Raw genomic sequence first — 19209 nt, forward strand, 5'->3', positions numbered from 1 at the left:
CAGCTTCTACATCAGCACTTGCTGCTTCACTGTGCATTTTTATGAAATGGAGATGGCTTCTTTCCTTAAATCTCATGAACCAACCTCAGCTTACTTCAGATTTTTCTTCTGCAGCTTCCTCCCCTCACTTACCCTTCACAGAATTGAAGAGAGTTCATTCGGGCCTTGCTCTGGATTAGGCTTTGGCTTAAGGGAATGTTGTGGCTGGTTTGATCTTCTATCTAGACCACTCATACTCCCCATATTAGCAGTGAGGCCATTTTACTTTCTTTCTTTCTTTTTTTTTAAGGTTTTATTTATTTTATTTGAGAGAGAGAGCACAAGCAGGGTAAGGGGCAGAGGGAGGAGCAGGCTCCCCACTGAGCAAGATGCTGGGCTCGATCCCGGAACTCCAGGATAATGATCTGAGCTGAAGGCAGACACTTAACCAACTGAGTCACCCAGGTGCCCCTGCCATTTTGCTTTCTTATCACTCATGTGTTCACTGGAGTACACTTAATTTCCTTCAAGAACTTTTCCTTTGCATTCACAACTTGATTCTTTGGCACAAGAGGCCTAGCTTTCAGTCTACCTTGGCTTTTGATATGCTTTCCTCACTAAGTTCAGTCATTTCTAGCTTTTGATTTAAAGTGAGAGGTATACAAAAAAAAGGATGAGATGTTGACATTTGTGACAACATGGATGGTCCTAGAGGGTGTTATGCTAAGTGAAATAAGTCAAACTGAGAAAGACAAAGAGCGTATGATTTCAGTCATATGTGGAATCTAAAAAACAAAACAAATAAACAACAAGAAGGAAAATCAGACTTATAAATACAGAGAACAGGGCGCCTGGGTGGCTCAGATGGTTAAGCGTCTGCCTTCGGCTCAGGTCATGATCCCAGGGTCCTGGGATCGAGTCCCGCATCGGGCTCTCTGCTCCTTGGGAGCCTGCTTCTCCCTCTGCCTCTCTCTCTCTGTCTCTCATGAATAAATAAATAAAATCTTTAAAAAATAAATAAATAAATAAATAAATAAATAAATACAGAGAACAAAGTGATGGTTGCCAGAGGGAAGGATAAAATGGGTGAAGGGGAGTGGGAGATACAGGCTTCCAGTTGCAGAAAGAGTAAGTCATGGGAATAAAAGGCACAGCATAGGGAGTATAGTTAATGATATTGTAACAGCCTTGTGTAGTGACAGATGGTAGTTACACTTGTGGTGAGCATAGCATGACTTATAGAGATCTTGAATCACTGTGTTGTATATCTGAAACTAATGTAACATTGTGTGCAAACTATACTCAAATAAAAAAAAAATTTTTTTTTTAAAGATTTTATTTATTTATTTGACAGAGAAAGACACAGCGAGAGAAGGAACACAAGCAGGGGAAGTGGGAGAGGGAGAAGCAGGCTTCCCGCTGAACAGGGAGCCCAACGTGGGGCTCGATCCCAAGACCCTGGGATCATGACCTGAGCCGAAGGTAGACGCTTAATGACTGAGCCACCCAGGCGTCCCCAAATAAAAAAAATTTTCAAAAGAGAAAGAGGAGACCTGGTGAGAAGGCACCCTATTGAGTCCAGCTAATTCAATAAACAGGTCACACTGAAAAAATAAAGGGAGAGATGTGTGACTCTTCCTTTTACTTGAACGTTTAGAGACCATTGTAGGATTATTAATTGACCTAATTTCAATATTGTTGTGTCTCAGGGACTAGGGAGGCCGAGGAAAGGGCGAGAGATGTGGAAATGGCTGGTCAGTGGAGCAGTCAGAACACATACAACATTGGGCGCCTGGGTGGCTCAGTTGGTTGAGCGACTGCCTTCGGCTCAGGTCATGATCCTGGAGTCCCTGGATCGAGTCCCACATTGGGCTCCCCGCTCGGCGGGGAGTCTGCTTCTCCCTGTGACCTTCCCCCCTCTCATGTGCTCTCACTCTCTCAAATAAATGAATAAATAAAATCTTTAAAAAATTAAAAAAAAAAAAAAAGAACACATACAACATTTACCGATTAGGTTCACCATCTTGTATGGGCACGGTTCGTGGCGCCTCAGAACAATTACAGTAGTGACATCAGAAATCACTGATTGCAGATCACTACAACAAATATAATAATATTGAAAAAGTTTGAAATATTGCCAGATTACCAAAATGTTGTATAGAGACACAAAGTGAGCAAATGCTGTTGGGAAAATGGTGCCAATAGAGTTGCTCAACACAGGGTTGTCACAGACCTTCAATTTGTAAAAATCAGAGTATCTGGGAAGTGCAGTAAAGTGAAGTGCAACACAGCAAGTTATGCCCATACTTTATAGAAGAAAAGGAGGAAGTAGGGAGGGGCTGTTTTGAACAAAAGTCCATTGGAGGAAAGTGAGTTCTGGGTGGTGATGGTTTCTCGTTGACTGGGCTAGGGGGTTATCTTCTGTCTTACCGCTGGGGTAGTAAAGTAGGCTTCTTCCTGTTGGAAAATGCAAGGTATGCTTCTTCCTGTTGGGGTCTGCAATTGACAAGTTGGTAGGCTTGAGAGCACCCCCTTCAAGGCCTTCCATCTCCATTTCAAATGAGGTTTCCTTTATTCATTTTCACACTTAACAAGGATACTTGAGATGGCATTTTTGACCTACTCAGATAATCCAGGATGATTTCCTCATCTAAAAATCCTTAATTACATCTGCAAAGATTCTTTTTTTCCAAATAAGGTTACATTCGTAGGTTCTGGGGATTAAGGTGTCAACCTATCTTTTACCAGAAATATATTTTCTATGTGTATATGTGTTTGGGGAAGGGGATTCTCTCTCTCTTTCCCTCCCCCCGCCCTTTTTTTCTTTTTCTAACTTTAAACTTTAGTCTGTTAAGGGAGAGAAACCTGAGGGCTCCTAATTTCTATAGGAGTAGTACCTGTGCTATGATCCCTTGTTATGGATGTGATTTAAAATTTTGATTTAAAGTATATCATCCTTGGGGCGCCTGGGTGGCTCAGTTGGTTAAGCGTCTGCCTTGGGCTCAGGTCATGATCCCAGCGCCCTGGGATCAAGCCCTGCATCAGCCTGCTTCTCCCTCTCCCTCTGCTTGCCTGTCTGCCTACTTGGGATCTTTCTCTCTCTCTGTCAAATAAATAAATAAAATCTTTAAAAAAAATTTTAAAGTATATCATCCTTGCTTTTACTTGAAGGGAACTTTTCAGTTAACCCAGACTTCAAAGTGATATTCCTCAGGTCAGTTAACAAAACCTTGTAAAGAATTAAAGTTGTGACTTAGACATCCCTGGTTAGAAATGGGAAAAGTGAAGATTTGAATTTTTTGTGCCTCTAAATATATTGAAGTTTCTTAGGGAACTGGTTTTAAGTAAATATTTAGAGGAATCAAGAGCCTAGAAATTGTGCTTGATTGAGTAAATATTTATTGAATGCCCACAATGTGCTGTCACATACTAAAAAGAAGAAAGTGGTCTCTGCCACTGTGGAGTTTAGGATCAAGATCCCATAGGAATCTTAGGACCAACCAAAGGAAAATTAGTAGTTGTTTTGTTTGGGGCAAATTATGCTCAGAGACAGAGATTGTCTTTGCCAATAATTTATTTAACACAGGTTCATGGGAATTATAATTTATAATATTAATATTTTACAAGCCAATAGCATAAAGGATAATGTCTTGTAATAAGCCAATAAAGAAAGAACATACTGCAAACTAATAATAAATTAATTGTCCTACTGCTCCAGGCAAAGGGGAGATGAAAGAAATAAAGTCCAAATTTAGTTGAAGTGTACCTTTCTACAAGCTGATCTTGGTAGAGTCAGTCATTCCAACTAAAAGCTGGGTATCAACTGCTGCCTCAGGTCCCTTGTGGCCCGGGCACATAACTAGCTAGCAAACAGTAATACTGGTGTTGACAGCAAGGTGGGCTGCTCTGAATGTTGTTACTCCAGGAACCACTGCCTATGAGGAGCAGCCTCACCACGGCCACAACAGATGTGCCTTCTACTCCTGAGACTGCTGCGTTGTTTATTGCCACTGCTGACCACAGGTAGTCTGGCCTTAGCATGAGCAAGCTTCTCAAGATCTTCAGAGGGCTATGTAGATCAGCAAAGAATAGCCTTGCCCAGACTGAACACTGTCGAGTTGGTGGTCATACCTCTTGGTTTTTAAAGTTTAAAAGTCCATCACTTGATGGACACCACTGCTCTTACCATGATATAGTGACTTAACGGTCCTTTCCACTCCAGGTGCAAAAGTTCGATAAGAAAACCCTACTATCCAACTTCAAAACAGTTCCATCAAAACAAGCTATTCAAAATAAGTTCATACCACAACTTTGTCCAAAACAAGCTTTGGGAAAACGTGGATTTGAAATTATAACAAGTCAGTACACAACAAAGGTATAAACAGAATTGTTAACTGCCAGACTTATAGACCATAGTAGAGATCAGAAGAGTTTTGAAGATTTCTTAATTATTAATAAACAGGGAGCTCTTTCACTAACAACATTGAGGTTTTAATAGGTTAGGAGGTATTTTAATTTTCTAAAATCATGATGCTTATCTCTGAGTAGAAATAGTAAAAGAATTTATTTTCATATACCTTGTAATTAAAATCACCTGTTTCATTGACAGTAAATCAGTCTGTACATTGTAAATTAAAGACTTAAGGCTGTAAAAAGAAATTAAATTGTTATTTTTGCTAGACTGTACAAGAAGTTAAAAAGTAGCATAAAAAAAGAATCTTGTTTTATGATTTTGGGGAGGTCCTTAAAATGCCAGTTAACATATTGAAAAAGGTTTGAATTTATAAATTTAAAACATTTTTAAATTATGCTATTATACCATGAAGTCAAAGTAATGTAACAGAATAGTTAGAGATTTAATGTAGGAAAGGAATAAATAGCCGATGTTAATATTAGGAATGTAGTTTTAAAAAAGGGAGTCATATACTCAATTCTACGTGAAAGGAAAAAAGCTGGGCGCCTGGGTGGCTCAGTTGGTTAGGCGACTGCCTTCAGCTCAGGTCATGATCCTGGAGTCCCTGGATCGAGTCCCGCATCGGGCTCCCTGCTCGGCAGGGAGTCTGCTTCGTCCTCTGACCCTATCCCCTCTCATGTGTTCTCTCTCATTCTCTCTCTCTCAAATGAATAAATGGAATCTTTAAAAAAAAAAAAGGAAAAAAGCTTCAGATGAGGGAGTTCATAGTCTTGGGTTCTACTTCTGGTTCTGCTACTTAAGAGTCTTCATGAGGCAGTGCCTTCACCTCTGATTTTAGTTTACTCAACCCTGAAATAAAGATTACCTCTAAAATCTATATTCCTTGTAGCATTTAATGTTATGTATTTCTTGCATTCAGAGAGTGAACAATTTCTGTCCAATAGGATAAAATCAAATGTGAAACGTCTTCTGATATCAAATTATTTAACTAGTGGAAGTTCAGTGCTTTGGTACAGAACCATAAAATGAACCAACTCTAGGGTTGTGTGCAGGGTCTAACTTGGCTTCTTTCTTATGAAAGATAATGGAACAAAAAAATTTAATGAATCTTTCTGCCTATAGTACTGTCTTGAACTTCTTTAAGATTTGGGGTAAGGGAGGATCAATGCAATTTATTTTTTAAAGATTATTTTTAAAATTTATTTATTTGAGAGAGAGACAGAGCACAAGCAGGAGGAGAGGCAGAGGGAGAGGGGGAAGTGGACTCCCCGCTGAGCTAGGAGCCTGACTTGGAGCTCCATCCCAGGACCTGGAGATCATGACCCGAGCCGAGCCGAAGGCAGATGCTCAACCATCTGAGCCACCCAGGTACCTCAGGATCAATGCAATTTAAATTGCTTTTCCCTCAAAGTTGACATTTTTTTTCTGAGGAAAAAGGGTGGGGCAAGAATGGAGGACTTGTGTCCAATTTTAACTTAATGTCTTGAGGAACACTTTTTAAGGAGCATTTATAAAATGTGCGTAGGGGCGCCTGGGTGGCTCAGTCGTTAAGCATCTGGCTTTGGCTCAGGTCATGATGCCAGGGTCCTGGGATCGAGGTCTGCATTGTGCTTCTCCCTCTCCCACTTCCACTGCTTGTGTTCCTGCTCTTGGTATGTCTCTCTCTGTCAAATAAATAAAATCTTTAAAAAAATAAAATAAAATAAAATGTGCGTAGACATTTTACTATACAAACTTTAAGACATCTAACATTGTATCCCTTTGGGTCTGCTTTTGACTCTTAACAAATTATATTTAAGCTGTTATTATTCCATAATTAATGTAAAATCTTTTCTTTCACCTTTAAAATGAGCTTATTGAAATAGGTTACAGTTTCCATTTTAATATAGAATGTTTCATTAGTAAATTGCAGCATAGGTAAGCCTTTCTCCACATGTTGATTGTTTCTGAGTTTTCATTTCTCTGAACAAGTTTATTCTTTTTTGAATTAGTTAGCTTTTTATCCCTCTTTAATTTGGGGGGGAAATTAGAAAATTAATCAGGCCACGGGCAATTTTATGACTTGTTTTATATACTCTAACCAGAGAACAGTCTGATGATAACATGATTTTACAGCTGTGCCCGAATATTTATCTTCTTATTGCTCAGATAAACTCAGTTTTGTTGTTTAGATCTATTTTTGGTGTTTTCCTAGGTATGAAGTAGTATCTTAAAAATACTAAAATTTTTTCAGTTGGTAGTAAGAATCTTTTTTCCCAAGAGCTGATTTGATCTTGGTGGTTAATCTGTTTGTATCCTTTGATGAATGTGTATTTAGTTATGGTTTGCCACATAACAGATGATCTGTAATGTTGAATTGGGTGGGTTTATATTGCAGACATTAAGGTTTATCATCATTATTGCAGGTGTTGCTTCTATTTATTATATTCTTTTATTTAAATTTTAAAAAAAGATTTTATTTATTTGAGAGAGAGAGCAAGAGAGAGCAAGAGAGCACAAGCACGGGGAGCAGCAGAGGGAGGGAGAGAAGCAGGCTCCCTGCTGGAGCAGGAAGCCCAATACGGGGCTCCATCCCAGGACCCTGGGATCATGACCTGAGCTGAAGGCAGATGCTTAACCAGCTGAGCCACCCAAGCGCCCCTATTTTTTTAATTTTTTAAAGAGATTTTATTTATTTGAGAGAGAGAGAGAGAGCGAGCACGAGAAGTAGAGGGAGAGGGAGAAGCACACTCCCCACTGAGCAGGGAGCCCGACACAGGGCTCGATTCCAGGACTCTGGGATCATGACCTGAGTTGAAGGCAGATGCTTAACCAACTGAGCCACCCAGGCGCCCCATGTTATATTCTTTTAATCTTAGATTTGTTATTCTTCATTGCATGAAAGTATATTTTATATAATCAGATCTGTTGATTTGTTGCTTATGCTTTCTTCTGTTGCATACAATTTTTCTCTCTTTTCCACAGATGAGATAAATATGCTAATCTGCTTTCTCCAAAATTTCTTGAATGCTTTGTTCTTTGTTTATTTAGAATTAGTCATGTTTTTCTCCACATTGATATTGTTTTTCTGGCAATAAATATATATATATATATATATATATATACATTTTTTTTTAAGATTTTTTTTTTTTTTAGGGGCGCCTGGGTGGCTCAGTTGTTAAGCATCTGCCTTCGGATCCCCTCCTGGTATCAAACCCCACATCAGGTTCCCTGCTTGCCAGGAAGCCTGCTTGTCCCTCTCCCACTTCTCTGCTTGTGTTCCTGCTCTCGCTGTCTCTCTCTGTCAAATAAATAAAATCTTTAAAAAAAAAAAACATTTTTTTTTTTAAAGTAATTTCTGTACCCAGTGTGGGGCTCAAGTTCACAACCCCAAGACCAAGAGTTGCATGCTCCACCAACGAAGCCAGTCAGGTGCCCTCTGGCAGTATTTTTTAAATATTGATTTTCTCTACTTAAAGCACTTTTGTTTGTTTTGTTTCAAGTTTTTATTTAAATTCTACTTTATAAGCACTTTTTAGATTTAATCATTGCTTTGGTATTTCTTGTTTTGTGGGTCTTTTTGTATTTTTTTATTTGGTAAATATACATAACAGAATTAACTATTTTAACCACTTTAAATATACCATTCAGTGGCATTAAGTACCTTCACAGTGTTGTGCAACCATCACCACCATCCTGTAGTTTCTTTATTTGATATATTTCTACCTTAACCTGAAACATTATTTCTGTTATTCTCAGGCAAATTGTTTAAATCTCTGAGTCCCAGTTTGCCTTGTCCATAGTATGAGGATAACACTTGTGTCTTTGGATCGTTGTGGAGATAAAACTAGGTAGACAATAAATGTAAAAATATTTGATATATATGCTTGGTAAATGATTGCTCTCTCATCCTTCCCACTGTAATTGGTTTTAAAGGCTGTTGTAGGGTATATCTTCCTTAATTCGTAATTCTCCACTCTGCCAAGATATTCATTATTATTTTTGCCTAATTTCCGTAAGACATTTGTAGATATTGGAATAAACCTTTGTTCACTTCTTGTTTGCAACTAATGTATAAATTCAGTAGATTATGAAGCTCAAATTACTACGTGCCCGCTGACGCAGCTGATAAGCAATGTTCTGCAGGAAACCACAGAAATGTTTTTTTACATTTTGAAACCATTTTTCCTGACACCTTTTCTGATTTTGCGTTATAAGGCCTCTTAATTTTTAAATTAGAGTTTATTTTTAAGAGAGATCTTTAGGTTTTATGTTTGGTACTTTGGGTGTTAGGGCACTAGTTTCTGAATTCATTTATGGATCTCCTTTAGAATAGATCAGTTATTGTTGAATAATAGTACATGAAGTAGTCATCTTAAAGCCATTAAAAGACGGTAGTTTGCTTATTGTTTTCATTCTTCAAGGCATACATATAATTATATTTGAGGATACCATGGTAGACATTTGCTAATTATGTACTTTTAAATCCTAAAGTAATCCACATGTTAATAATCTTAAGTGATGATATACCACTTTTTTGATACTTCTTTAGATTACTGTTGTTTATAACTATTATTGCTGAGATATATTTAATTTTGGGAAAGATGCTGTTAATTTTCCCTAGGGAAACTTCTGTAGCCTTTTATTTAGCGTGTTCTAAAATATATATATATATTTTTATAAAATATATATTTTTATTAAAAAAAAATATATATATATGGCCTGGGAAGAAATATTAAGTAGACTTCTAAAATACAGTGTGGTCAGTGATTAAATTTATGAGCTACCTGTTTTCTCTTTAGAACTGTACCAAAGATATTCAGTTAATCTGTGCACACTTAGCCACATGCAAGTTCCCCTTCCAGGACCTATAATCAGAGTGTTGTGCTCTATTTAGACACTTCTCTTGATGTTATAATTAAGAGTAGTATATACTTTATTTTCATTGAAAGCAGTTTGATCTGTATTCTCTTCTTTATACGTGTGTGTGTGTAGAATATATATATTTTTTTTCCCCCTTCCTATACGTAAGAGCTATAATAACATTGCAGTTACCTAGGTTTTTGCTTGTAGCCATTTACAGTTACAGGGTGAATACTATGTTCAACTTGGTACAAAACAGAAATTAGGAGGTAGGAATCTAATTAGAATATTGAAGTAAAATATTTACTAATTATTTCCCTTCTAATATTTAACGATTAAAAAGAAAAATTATGGCTGCCATATTACAAAAGTATCCTACTTTATTTATGAACATGTGAAATCACAGTATTTAAAATTGTGTGACCTTTTCGAATCCAAACAAAATTCCTTATTTTTTCACTGTCAGCATTTGCAGATAGGGAAAGTCTTCAGAAGTAATACTGTTTCTGTTCTGAGTTTAGATTTGCCTAGATTTCTGTCCATAAAAGCATCTAGATACTGACAAACTCTCATGATAAAAAAGGTGTATTTAGAAAGCAACAGTAAGAATTGAAACTAGAAAATTGTGAGAAGACATTATTATCCAAATGCTTAAAGGTACTTAAAAGATTAACTCACAGCATGTTTTGTAACTTCACTGGCTAAGTTATAAGTAACTGTATTCATTTAAGTTGCATTAAGAATCCACTTTCCACTTCTCTGTCAAGTCATTGTATTTTTGGATATTTTAGAAGATGAACTTCATTTAGTATACAATAATGTCAGGTTACATTAATGGTTTACAAAAACCCACAATTAGATTAAATTCTAGAACTAGTACATGGAATGAGAATACTAAGATTTGTGTAGTAATTCTGTACTTTTTAAGTTATCAAGTACTAGAGCACTGTGTCTGTGTTATACAGCACTTCCGTCTGGTTGCTAGTAAATATGACTTGATTGTAAGCATGTGTCACTTACAGATAATGGTGTGAGATCTTAATATTAAAGTTTTGGCACATTGAGAAGTTCTAGGAATGTGACAAATACTTGCATTCTTGTGTTTAGTAAGTCCTTATATTTCAGGCTATTCAAATTACAAATTATTGGAAGGAAGGAAAACTACTGTATTGATACAAAGTAGTGTACTTAGATGTATGTTCTGATGGAAATACATAATTTATAGTCATTAACATATTATATACACAAATGTACCAGAATGTATGTTTGCAACTTTATGCGTTTTACATGTTGCCAATAGAATCCCAGAAGATGTTGTAATAAATCATGTGCTTTCCTTGTAAGATTGCTTTTGTTTTTGTTTTTTTTTTTAAGATTTTATTTATTTGACAGAAAGCACAAATAGGCAGAGCAGTAGACCGAGGGAGAGGGAGAAGCAGGCTCCCCGCTGAGCAGAGAACCGATGCTGGCTCCATCCCAGGACCCTGGGATCATGACCCAAAACAAAGGCAGACACTTAACCGACTGAGCCACCCAGATGCCCCTCCCTGCTTTTGTTTTAAATGATCAAAATTATTGGTGATCATTGATCAGTTACTTGATTTTTAAAGTTTTTTCCTAACTATAGAAATTATGCTCCTTTTATTCCCCTAAACTGAAAAGCTGAGAAAATAAAGGTGATTTTTAAGATGGAAACAACAGGGCTTATTTTCAAAGAAGAAATAGAGGTAGAAAGAATGTCTTCCAATTTTTCCCTTAAAGTTTTCTTGCAACTTACCATAGAATTTGTCTTAAGAAAAATAGAAAATTCTTACCTTTTCATTATAAAATCACTATTATATTGCCATATTTCTAAAATAAATTCAAGATTTTATTTTATTTTATTTTATTTTTAAAGATTTTATTTATTTGACAGTGAGAGACATAGCGAGAGAGGGAACACAAGCAGGGGGAGTGGGAGAGGGAGAAGCAGGCTTCCGGCTGAGCAGGGAGCCCAATGTGGGGCTCCATCCCAGGATTCTGGGATCATGACCTGAGCCGAAGGCAGACGCTTAACGACTGAGCCACCCAGGCGCCCCCAAAATTCAAGATTTTAACATTTAGTTTCGTATGACTTGAGAATTTATTTCCCCACAATTAAGAGTAGTATTTTTTACCTTGTAAAACCCATGATCCCTTTTGATCAATAAAAAAAATGTTCTCCTTTAATGTTTATATTTTTTAAATTAGTTCTTGTGTTTAAAATTAAAGCACATGTTATTGAGTATCCTTTTTTTTTTTTTTAAGATTTTATTTATTTATTTGAGAGAGAGAATGAGATAGAGACAGAGAGAGCATGAGATGGGGGAGCGTCAGAGGGAGAAGCAGACTTCCTGCTGAGCAGGGAGCCCGATGCGGGACTCGATCCCGGGACTCCAGGATCATGACCTGAGCCGAAGGCAGTCGCTTAACCAACTGAGCCACTCAGGCGCCCCGAGTATCCTTTTTTTAAAACAATTTTTCTTACCTTCTTCTTGCCCAGAGGTAGATTTTATAATCCTTCCCCCATGAGAAGGAATATCCCTTCCCTCTCCCGTGCTGAGGATCTACTAATTAGAGATTGCAATTATTACGTATGGCCTCCAGTTAAATAAAACATGGAATATTACAACTTTTTGTTTAGGTGAGAGATGGTCTCACAAAAATCCAACAAATGAGGTATTAAAGGCGTTACACTTCCCTCATGATTTGGCCCTATTTTCCTCCTTCTTTGGGGATGAAATTATATTTGTACATTTAGACAGTATTAAAAGCCTATAAAATAAAGACATTTCAATTTAAATCTAAGATATAAGCTGGTAAAACATAAAAATGTTTCATCTTTCACAATTGTGAATCCGTTTCACGTCACATTGATTATGCTCTTCTGAGGAGAGCAAAACAAGTTCAGGCAAGATAGCTCCTGTGGGCTTTAGTTACTGCGCCCTGTAATTCTGCAGCACCAATTACCTGCGTCATGTAGTTGGAGAACTTGGCTTTTGAGGCTCAGGATGAGCTACACGTGAGTATTGATCACCAAGTGCTTCTGACCTTTAAACTTTTTTTCTTTTGACATCTAGGTCAGGGAAGGGAGTAAAGCCATGGTAGAGTTGGACAGGTTTGCATCTAATCCCATGTGTGTCCCCTGTCTTTCCCGTTCTGGAGTGTGGCTGTAAGATGAAGTGTGTGGTAGTCCATCGATACAGAGCAATAGAAGGGGAGGGGTGATATTGGCACAACTGAAGTTTTTCATTTCCCTTTCCATTTTTTTTTTTTATCTCTTTTCATTACTTCAGCAATAAGGTTCTATACTTGATTTAGCTTTATATGTTTAGTTACAGTAGTTGGTAGAAGTAAAGACAGGTATGACCTTCATTAAAATCGTAAGTGATCACATCTGTTTTGGAGAAGTGTCCGTTTCATTTGTGTTAAATAGATAGGGAATTTTTGTTTTTATAATGTATTTAGTTTACTAATATCTACCTGTCTCTTTCTTGCCAGCAGGCCACAGTAAGATGTTCATACCAATAAATGTGGGGCTTTGAGTCCTCTATTTTTCTTTTTTAGTTTGAAAACCAAGACAGGAAGAGCAGGATCTGAGAAGGTAAAGAGTTTGCTTAAAAAGTGACTAGGTAGTGGGGCGCCTGGGTGGCTCAGTCGTTAAAGCATCTGCCTAAAGCATTTGGCTCAGGTCATGATCTCAGGGTCCTGGGATCAAGCCCTGCATCAGTCTCCCTGCTCAGTAGGGAGTCTGCTTCTCCTCCTCCCTCTGCTCCTCCCCCCATGTGTGCGCACTCTCTCTCTCTCAAATGAAAAAAAAAATTGACCAGGTAGTATATTTAGTGGAGCTTGTTATTTCAGAATAAAATTGGGTCTTGGCTTTACATGATTTTTCCTTAATTTTAAAATTCAGATTTTGCTTTACTTATTTATTTGCATTATTAAAATAAATCCAGAATTTTCCTTTAATTACATATATACAGATAGTTGGTTGTGTAAGTATTTAATTGATACTCCAGTTTGTCCCATTTAAAGTGATTCAGTGTGTCTGTGTTAACAGTTATGTAAATGTTCCACATTCAAGCAGGTTAGATGTTATCATAACTTACTTGCTAGGCTGGTTTTTATCATTTTTTAATGTAACAATAATCCTAAAATCATGTTTTAGTTATCTGCACATGGCTGTCATTATAAAATGTTTAGTGCATTAGGCACTATAGTAACCGTGTTTTAAGTGCAGCAGAAGGGGCTCCACGTGTTGGCTTTTGCGAGGTAGTATAAAGGTCGTTGTGTACACCTATCTTGACTTGGTGCAGCGTGTCAATTTTGAAAAGCCACGTGCAGGTTTGAGATGTTGAGATTGGGACTCACGTAGAAAGCTTGGAGTAACAAAAAGTTAAAAAAAATTATTCTCTGATGGCCTCAATGATAATGCCTTAAGAGTTCATAAAGCTTTGAATCTCCACCCCCGCCCTTCCTTTTTAAACAGACAGTGAAGACTGCTGACGGACACTCGCAATCCAGCCACACAAACGTTAGGAAGGAATACTGGTCCTCATGGAAGAAGAGCAAGACTTACCAGAACAGCCAGTAAGTGTCTCCTTTAACAATTTAAAGTTCTTTATAGAAAAGTTAATTGTAAAAGATTTTAAATATTACTCAGTTACACTACAGATTCCAAATTAGAATAAAAATAAGGAAAAGACTTCCTAATACTTTCCTTCTAAGAAAACTGTTCTTAAATTCACATTTTGTTAACTTAATTCTAGGGAGTCTGCTTAGAAAATTCAGTATTACAAAGTACTTATTGTATTTGGAAATGTCATTAAAAAAGAAAAAAACACCAATGGCTATTCTTACAGTTTTTAGAAAATAGAAGAGGACATCTGTTTACCAGTAAAACAGTATATACCATTTTGCCAGAAAACTTAGTTTTATCTTTACCTAAATTTCTCTGACTTAATTTTTTAAAAAAGTAATAGTTGACCACTACCTAATTGTTAAAAACAGATAAGATCCTAAAGTCTAGGTTAGATTCTTAATTTCTTTTAAATATTTAATATAAATAAAATAATTCTAAATGTCCCCAGGTGATACAGATTTATTGCCTTTGCCATGGCCTTTTGTTTGTTTTGCTCTTTCTGTATTTTGACTCTTAACATTTAAAAAAGGAAAGCAGGGGTTCCTGGCTGGCTCGGTCAGTAGAGCATCCGACTCTTGATCTCTGGTTTGTGAGTTCAAGCCCCACATTGGGCATGGCGCCTACTTAAAAAATAAATAAATAAAATAAAATAGGAAAGCAATAGTAATCATTCTTTCAAGATACTTTTATATTAAAGAATCTTTTCCTTTTGTGTTATTTCTTTTTCTGAAGTTAGATAAATTCTGAGGCAGTTTACTGTCCTGAATGAGCCTGTTGTGTTTCATATTAAGGGAGACTGTACAATGATATATATTTACCTTTATGAAAATCCAACTTAGAAAAACTTGAGTTTTGCAGGCAGATAATAGGGTATGTTTTTCATGTTCATATATTCTTTACATCACAGAAGGATGGACACTGCTTGCATGAAGACCTTTAATACATTTTCAATATTTGTTTTTATGTTAAGAAGTACATACTAATAATTACTTTGCCATTATTCTTTTAGCCCTCTCACTTAAGGTAAGTATAAAACTAGAGGGGCACCTGGGTGGCTCAGTCCTTAAGCGTCTGCCTTCGGTTGAGGTCATGATCTCAGGATCCTGGGATCGAGCCCTGCATCGGGCTCCCTGCTCGGCAAGAAGCCTGCTTCTCCCTCTCCCACTCCCCCTACTTGTGTTCCCTCTCTCCCTGTGTCTCTCTCTGTCAAATAAATAAATAAAGTCTTAAAAAAAAAAAAAACTAGAAAGACGTAAGCAATTGGTAAAATGACCTTGAAACATATGAAATGTCATCCCTTATCCATGATGGGGCAGCAATAATCAGGGAAATGGTAGAACTAAAAATCATCGCAGCGGTGTTCCTAGGATATGTACTATGAGAATAAATAGCTGAATTAGCGACATTAAATGTGCCAAAGAAAATTATGTCATTGAATTTTTAATGTAGCAAGACAGAGGTCTAGTCAGGAGGTCTAGTTTCAAGACTTACATGCTGATACACTATTGAAATGGGTATTGTTGTTAGTTACTCCTTATTTGTTGAATGTAATGAGAATTGTGAGGCTGATCTGCTGGTGAGTCATCTTTTCTGCTCTGCTTCATTCCCTTGCTGTTCTGTTCAATTTCTGTAACATGATGTGCAAAACCGGATTGTTACTTAAGAAGGTGAGAAATTAAAGCATTTTATTTATTTATTTTTACACTTGATTGAATTTTTTTTTAAACTTTTTTTTATTTATTCATTTGAGACCGAGAGATACAGACCATGAGCAGGGGGAGGTGCAGAGGGAGAGGAAGAAGCAGGCTCTCCACTGAGCAAGGAGCCCGATGCGGCACTCGATCCCAGGACCCTAGGATCATGACCTGAGCCGAAGGCAGAGGCTTAACCATCTGAGCCACCCAGGCACCCCGAAATTAAAGCATTTTAAAAACAAATTTTCTGCTGACTGTAAATGGTAATTGTCACAGGGTATCATTTACTTTGATTTGTGCCTAAGTCTTAATTTGTAAAGGTAACTGAGTGACAACATGGGGAGGTCAATGCCATTGAAAGAAAAGTTTAATGTTACTTACAGTCCTTAGAAAAGGCATGACACACCGCACAGGGCCATGGGGGAAGCACCAATGTCAGTTAGGAGGCAGAAAGGAGCGAGGGGAATGCAGAGGCCACAGCCTTTATTGGGTTTCCACAGGCAAGGCAAGGTAAACAATTTAAGTTTAGTTTGTTTGAATAATTCCGAGGGCTTTTGGGGTATTGCGGCTCTCACTGGGTATCTGGTGTCTAGCTCTGGGTGGGGTGATTAGAGCAGGGGAAATATTGACTTGGTGTGTGAGTTGGATAAAGGAGATGCATCAGAGTATGGGCTCTAGATCACAAGGGAGGTGTACATAGCTTTGGTCCGTAGTTTGTCCCTATGATTAGTGGATGCCAAATAAACAAATACAGAATCTAAGAAAACACGGAATATTTATGAACTGTTAAAAATAATTAGAATAGGAAGAGTAAATATTGTACTTTGAGGAGAAAAGTCTTCACAGGCTGTAGTAGAGATCTAAAATTTGAGTAGAAAGAATGGTTCTATCCCAAATTGATGATAATAAATAAAACCAAGAGTTTTAACCCTACTGTTACCTGTATACATAGAGAGATGTTACTGGTGGGCATTATTACCTGGAGTTATGTTATTCTTATTATCTCTTCTTGTCTCTTTCCTACTGAATTATCCCTTTCACGTTTCTTTACTACTTAACTTGCTTCATCTTAAGCTTTGTTCAGGTCATTGTTCACAATGCAACATAAATCCTAGCTGGGGGTTCTCTCTTTCACTCTCCCTTATTGCCAATCAGTCTTTAATATTCTGCAATCAGAAATGATTCACTCTGTGGTCACCAGGTACCTTGAAATTACTCAGTCTCCTCCTCACCCCCCTCCTGCAGCCCAGTCTTCATCTTTTTCAGATACACTGAAGCAGTTGTATTATTGTCCAAACTGGACAATACTCTTGAAGAGTAAAAGGGAACACTAACCAGACTTGGTTTTGGGATAAGAGGTATAAACCAAGACTGTCGTCCCTGGCAAGCTGGGAGCACTTTAAAAACTCCTTTATGGCTGTCAGGGGTGCTTTCCGAATTCAAGTTTTTAAAGGATACACATAGGAAAAATTTTTAGAAGAATATACAGCAAACTTACTACTGATTATTTCATGGAGGTGATGGGTCAGAATAAGATCTTTTCTATTTTATACATACCTGAATGGGATTTTTTAAAATATGAGCATGGCTTTTGTGTTTAAATTTTTATTTTAAATTTTTATTTTTATTTTATTATTATTATTATTTTTAAAGATTTTATTTATTTATTCATTAGAGAAAGAGAGAGGCAGAGGCAGAGGGAGAAGCAGGCTCCCCGCGGAGCAGGGAGCCCAATGCGGGACTCGATCCCAGGACCCTGGGATCACGACCTGAGCTGAAGGCAGACGCTTAACCGACTGAGCCACCCAGGCGTCCCTATTTTATTATTTTTTAAAGATTTTATTTATTTATTTGAGAGAGAGACAGAGATAGTGAGAAAGAGCACGAGCAGGGAGGAGAGGGAGAAGCAGACTCCCCGCTGAGCAGGGAGCCTGACGTGGGGCTCCATCCCAGGACCCTGGGATCATGACCTGAGCCGAAGGCAGATGCTTAACCGACTGAGCCACCCAGGCACCCTGTGTTTAAATTTTTAAAAGAAATTCCTAATACTGTAGACAACAGAGGTGGCAAATGCTTATAACCATAGTGTACTCCCTAGGCTATAAAACATAGAAAAGAGCGAAGCTTGGGAAACATTTTTGAGAACAATAAAAAGGATTTAAAAAATTGTGTTTGGAGCTTAGAGGGTAAGGAGAAGAAAGAGTGGGAACAGGTGGTGAAGAGAGAACATCTTGACTCAACCCCTGATGTTGTCTTCTCTATGAAGGAGGATAAACTGTAAAGGATAGCATACCTCAATTTTTAAAAATATTTTTTATTTCCATATGTATAAGCAAGGACCTAAGTTATTTCAAATGAGTTCTGTTCCTCCAGACTCACAGCAGTTTTATCCCATAAGCCTAAAACTTTCAGACATCAGTGCAAAGCCAGCATTGATCATCTGAAAAATCACAGAGTGATCCACAGAACATGGATATTCTGAATTCATGTACTGTGTTACTAGTATTCCCTTGCTCTGTTATGTTTAAAGCATGTTTTTTTGTTTGTTTGTTTGTTTGTTAGTAGAGGCACAAATAGAATCCTCATTCACGAATTTGTCAGTGGTTCTTCTTTTTGTGTTATCTTTAGTCATAACATGCCCATAAGATTATGTCATTTTTTAAAATAACATTTTTGAGATATAATTCACATATTCATTTTAAAGTATGCAATTCAGTGGTTTTTAGTATATTCACAGTGTTTTTCAACTATCACCAGAATCAGTTTTAAAACATTTTCAGCATTCCAAAAAGGAAACTCCATTCCCATTAGCAGTCACCCCCCAAACCCCCCCATCCCCTGCAGCCCTAAGCAACTACTAATCTAATTTCTGTCTAAAAATTTACTGATTTATGGGCATTTCATGTAAATGGAATCACACAATTTGTGATTCTTTGTGACTGGCTTCCTCCACTTAGCATAATCTTTTCGTGGTTCATTTACATTATAATGTATCAGTACTTCATTCCCTTTCATTGCTGAATAATAATATATGGATTTTTTAATTTATCATTCATCATTAATTTGTCATTTTATCATTTTATTTATCCATTTATCTGTTCATTCATGAGCATTGGGGTTGTTTTCACTTTTTGAGTATTTTGAATAATGCTGTTATGAACATCCATGGACATACGTTTTCATTTCTCTTGGTTATATAGCTAGGAGTCAAATTGCTGGGTTATATAGTAACTTTATATTTCACCTTTTGAGGAACTACTAAACTGTTTTCCAAGGTAGCTACATTATTTTACATTCTATGGGTTTCTGGATTGTATTGTTTCAACCCATACTTCTATAATCCATTGAAATCTTTTGTATCCTTTTAAGTTAGTTTACTGCCTGGAGTACCAAGGCAGTGCATGCTTTCTATCCTTGATTTATAGGAGAGAATAATTGCCCAAGTCAAGGCAAATAATGGGCCATGAAAGGTAAAAAATTAGCTGTGATAACACATTTTCTTCCCCCAAACTTTTTTGTTTGGTAGATAAGATTTTAGGTACATTTTCTCCATTTCTAGTATTACTTGTTCTTTGTACTGGGCTGGCACTGTAATATATAAAAAGTGAAATAAAATTTGA

At 37.1% G+C, this 19209-nt stretch overlaps 1 protein-coding gene across 9 annotated transcripts in view; it reads left to right on the forward strand.

Annotated features, from left to right (window-relative positions):
- The window catches only part of EYA3 (EYA transcriptional coactivator and phosphatase 3), a 108823-nt gene that overhangs the window by 24734 nt on the left and 64880 nt on the right, over positions 1 to 19209 (forward strand). For 6 of the 9 annotated variants that reach the window (XM_045898314.3, XM_045898317.3, XM_064589677.1 and 3 more), the window contains one exon: positions 13743 to 13843. In XM_045898314.3, coding sequence (XP_045754270.1) covers positions 13811 to 13843 — 33 coding nt within the window. In that variant the 5' untranslated portion in view covers positions 13743 to 13810. Of the gene's footprint in view, positions 1 to 12754; positions 12858 to 13742; positions 13844 to 15645; positions 15853 to 19209 lie in introns of those variants that run through there. The other 3 variants (XM_064589680.1, XM_064589679.1, XM_045898316.3) reach the window with 2 other exon arrangements.

Source organism: Mirounga angustirostris, unplaced genomic scaffold, assembly GCF_029215605.1.
Source record: "Mirounga angustirostris isolate CCGP_5_RB_7025 unplaced genomic scaffold, mMirAng1.0.hap1 SCAF_4, whole genome shotgun sequence".
NCBI lineage: Eukaryota > Metazoa > Chordata > Mammalia > Carnivora > Phocidae > Mirounga > Mirounga angustirostris.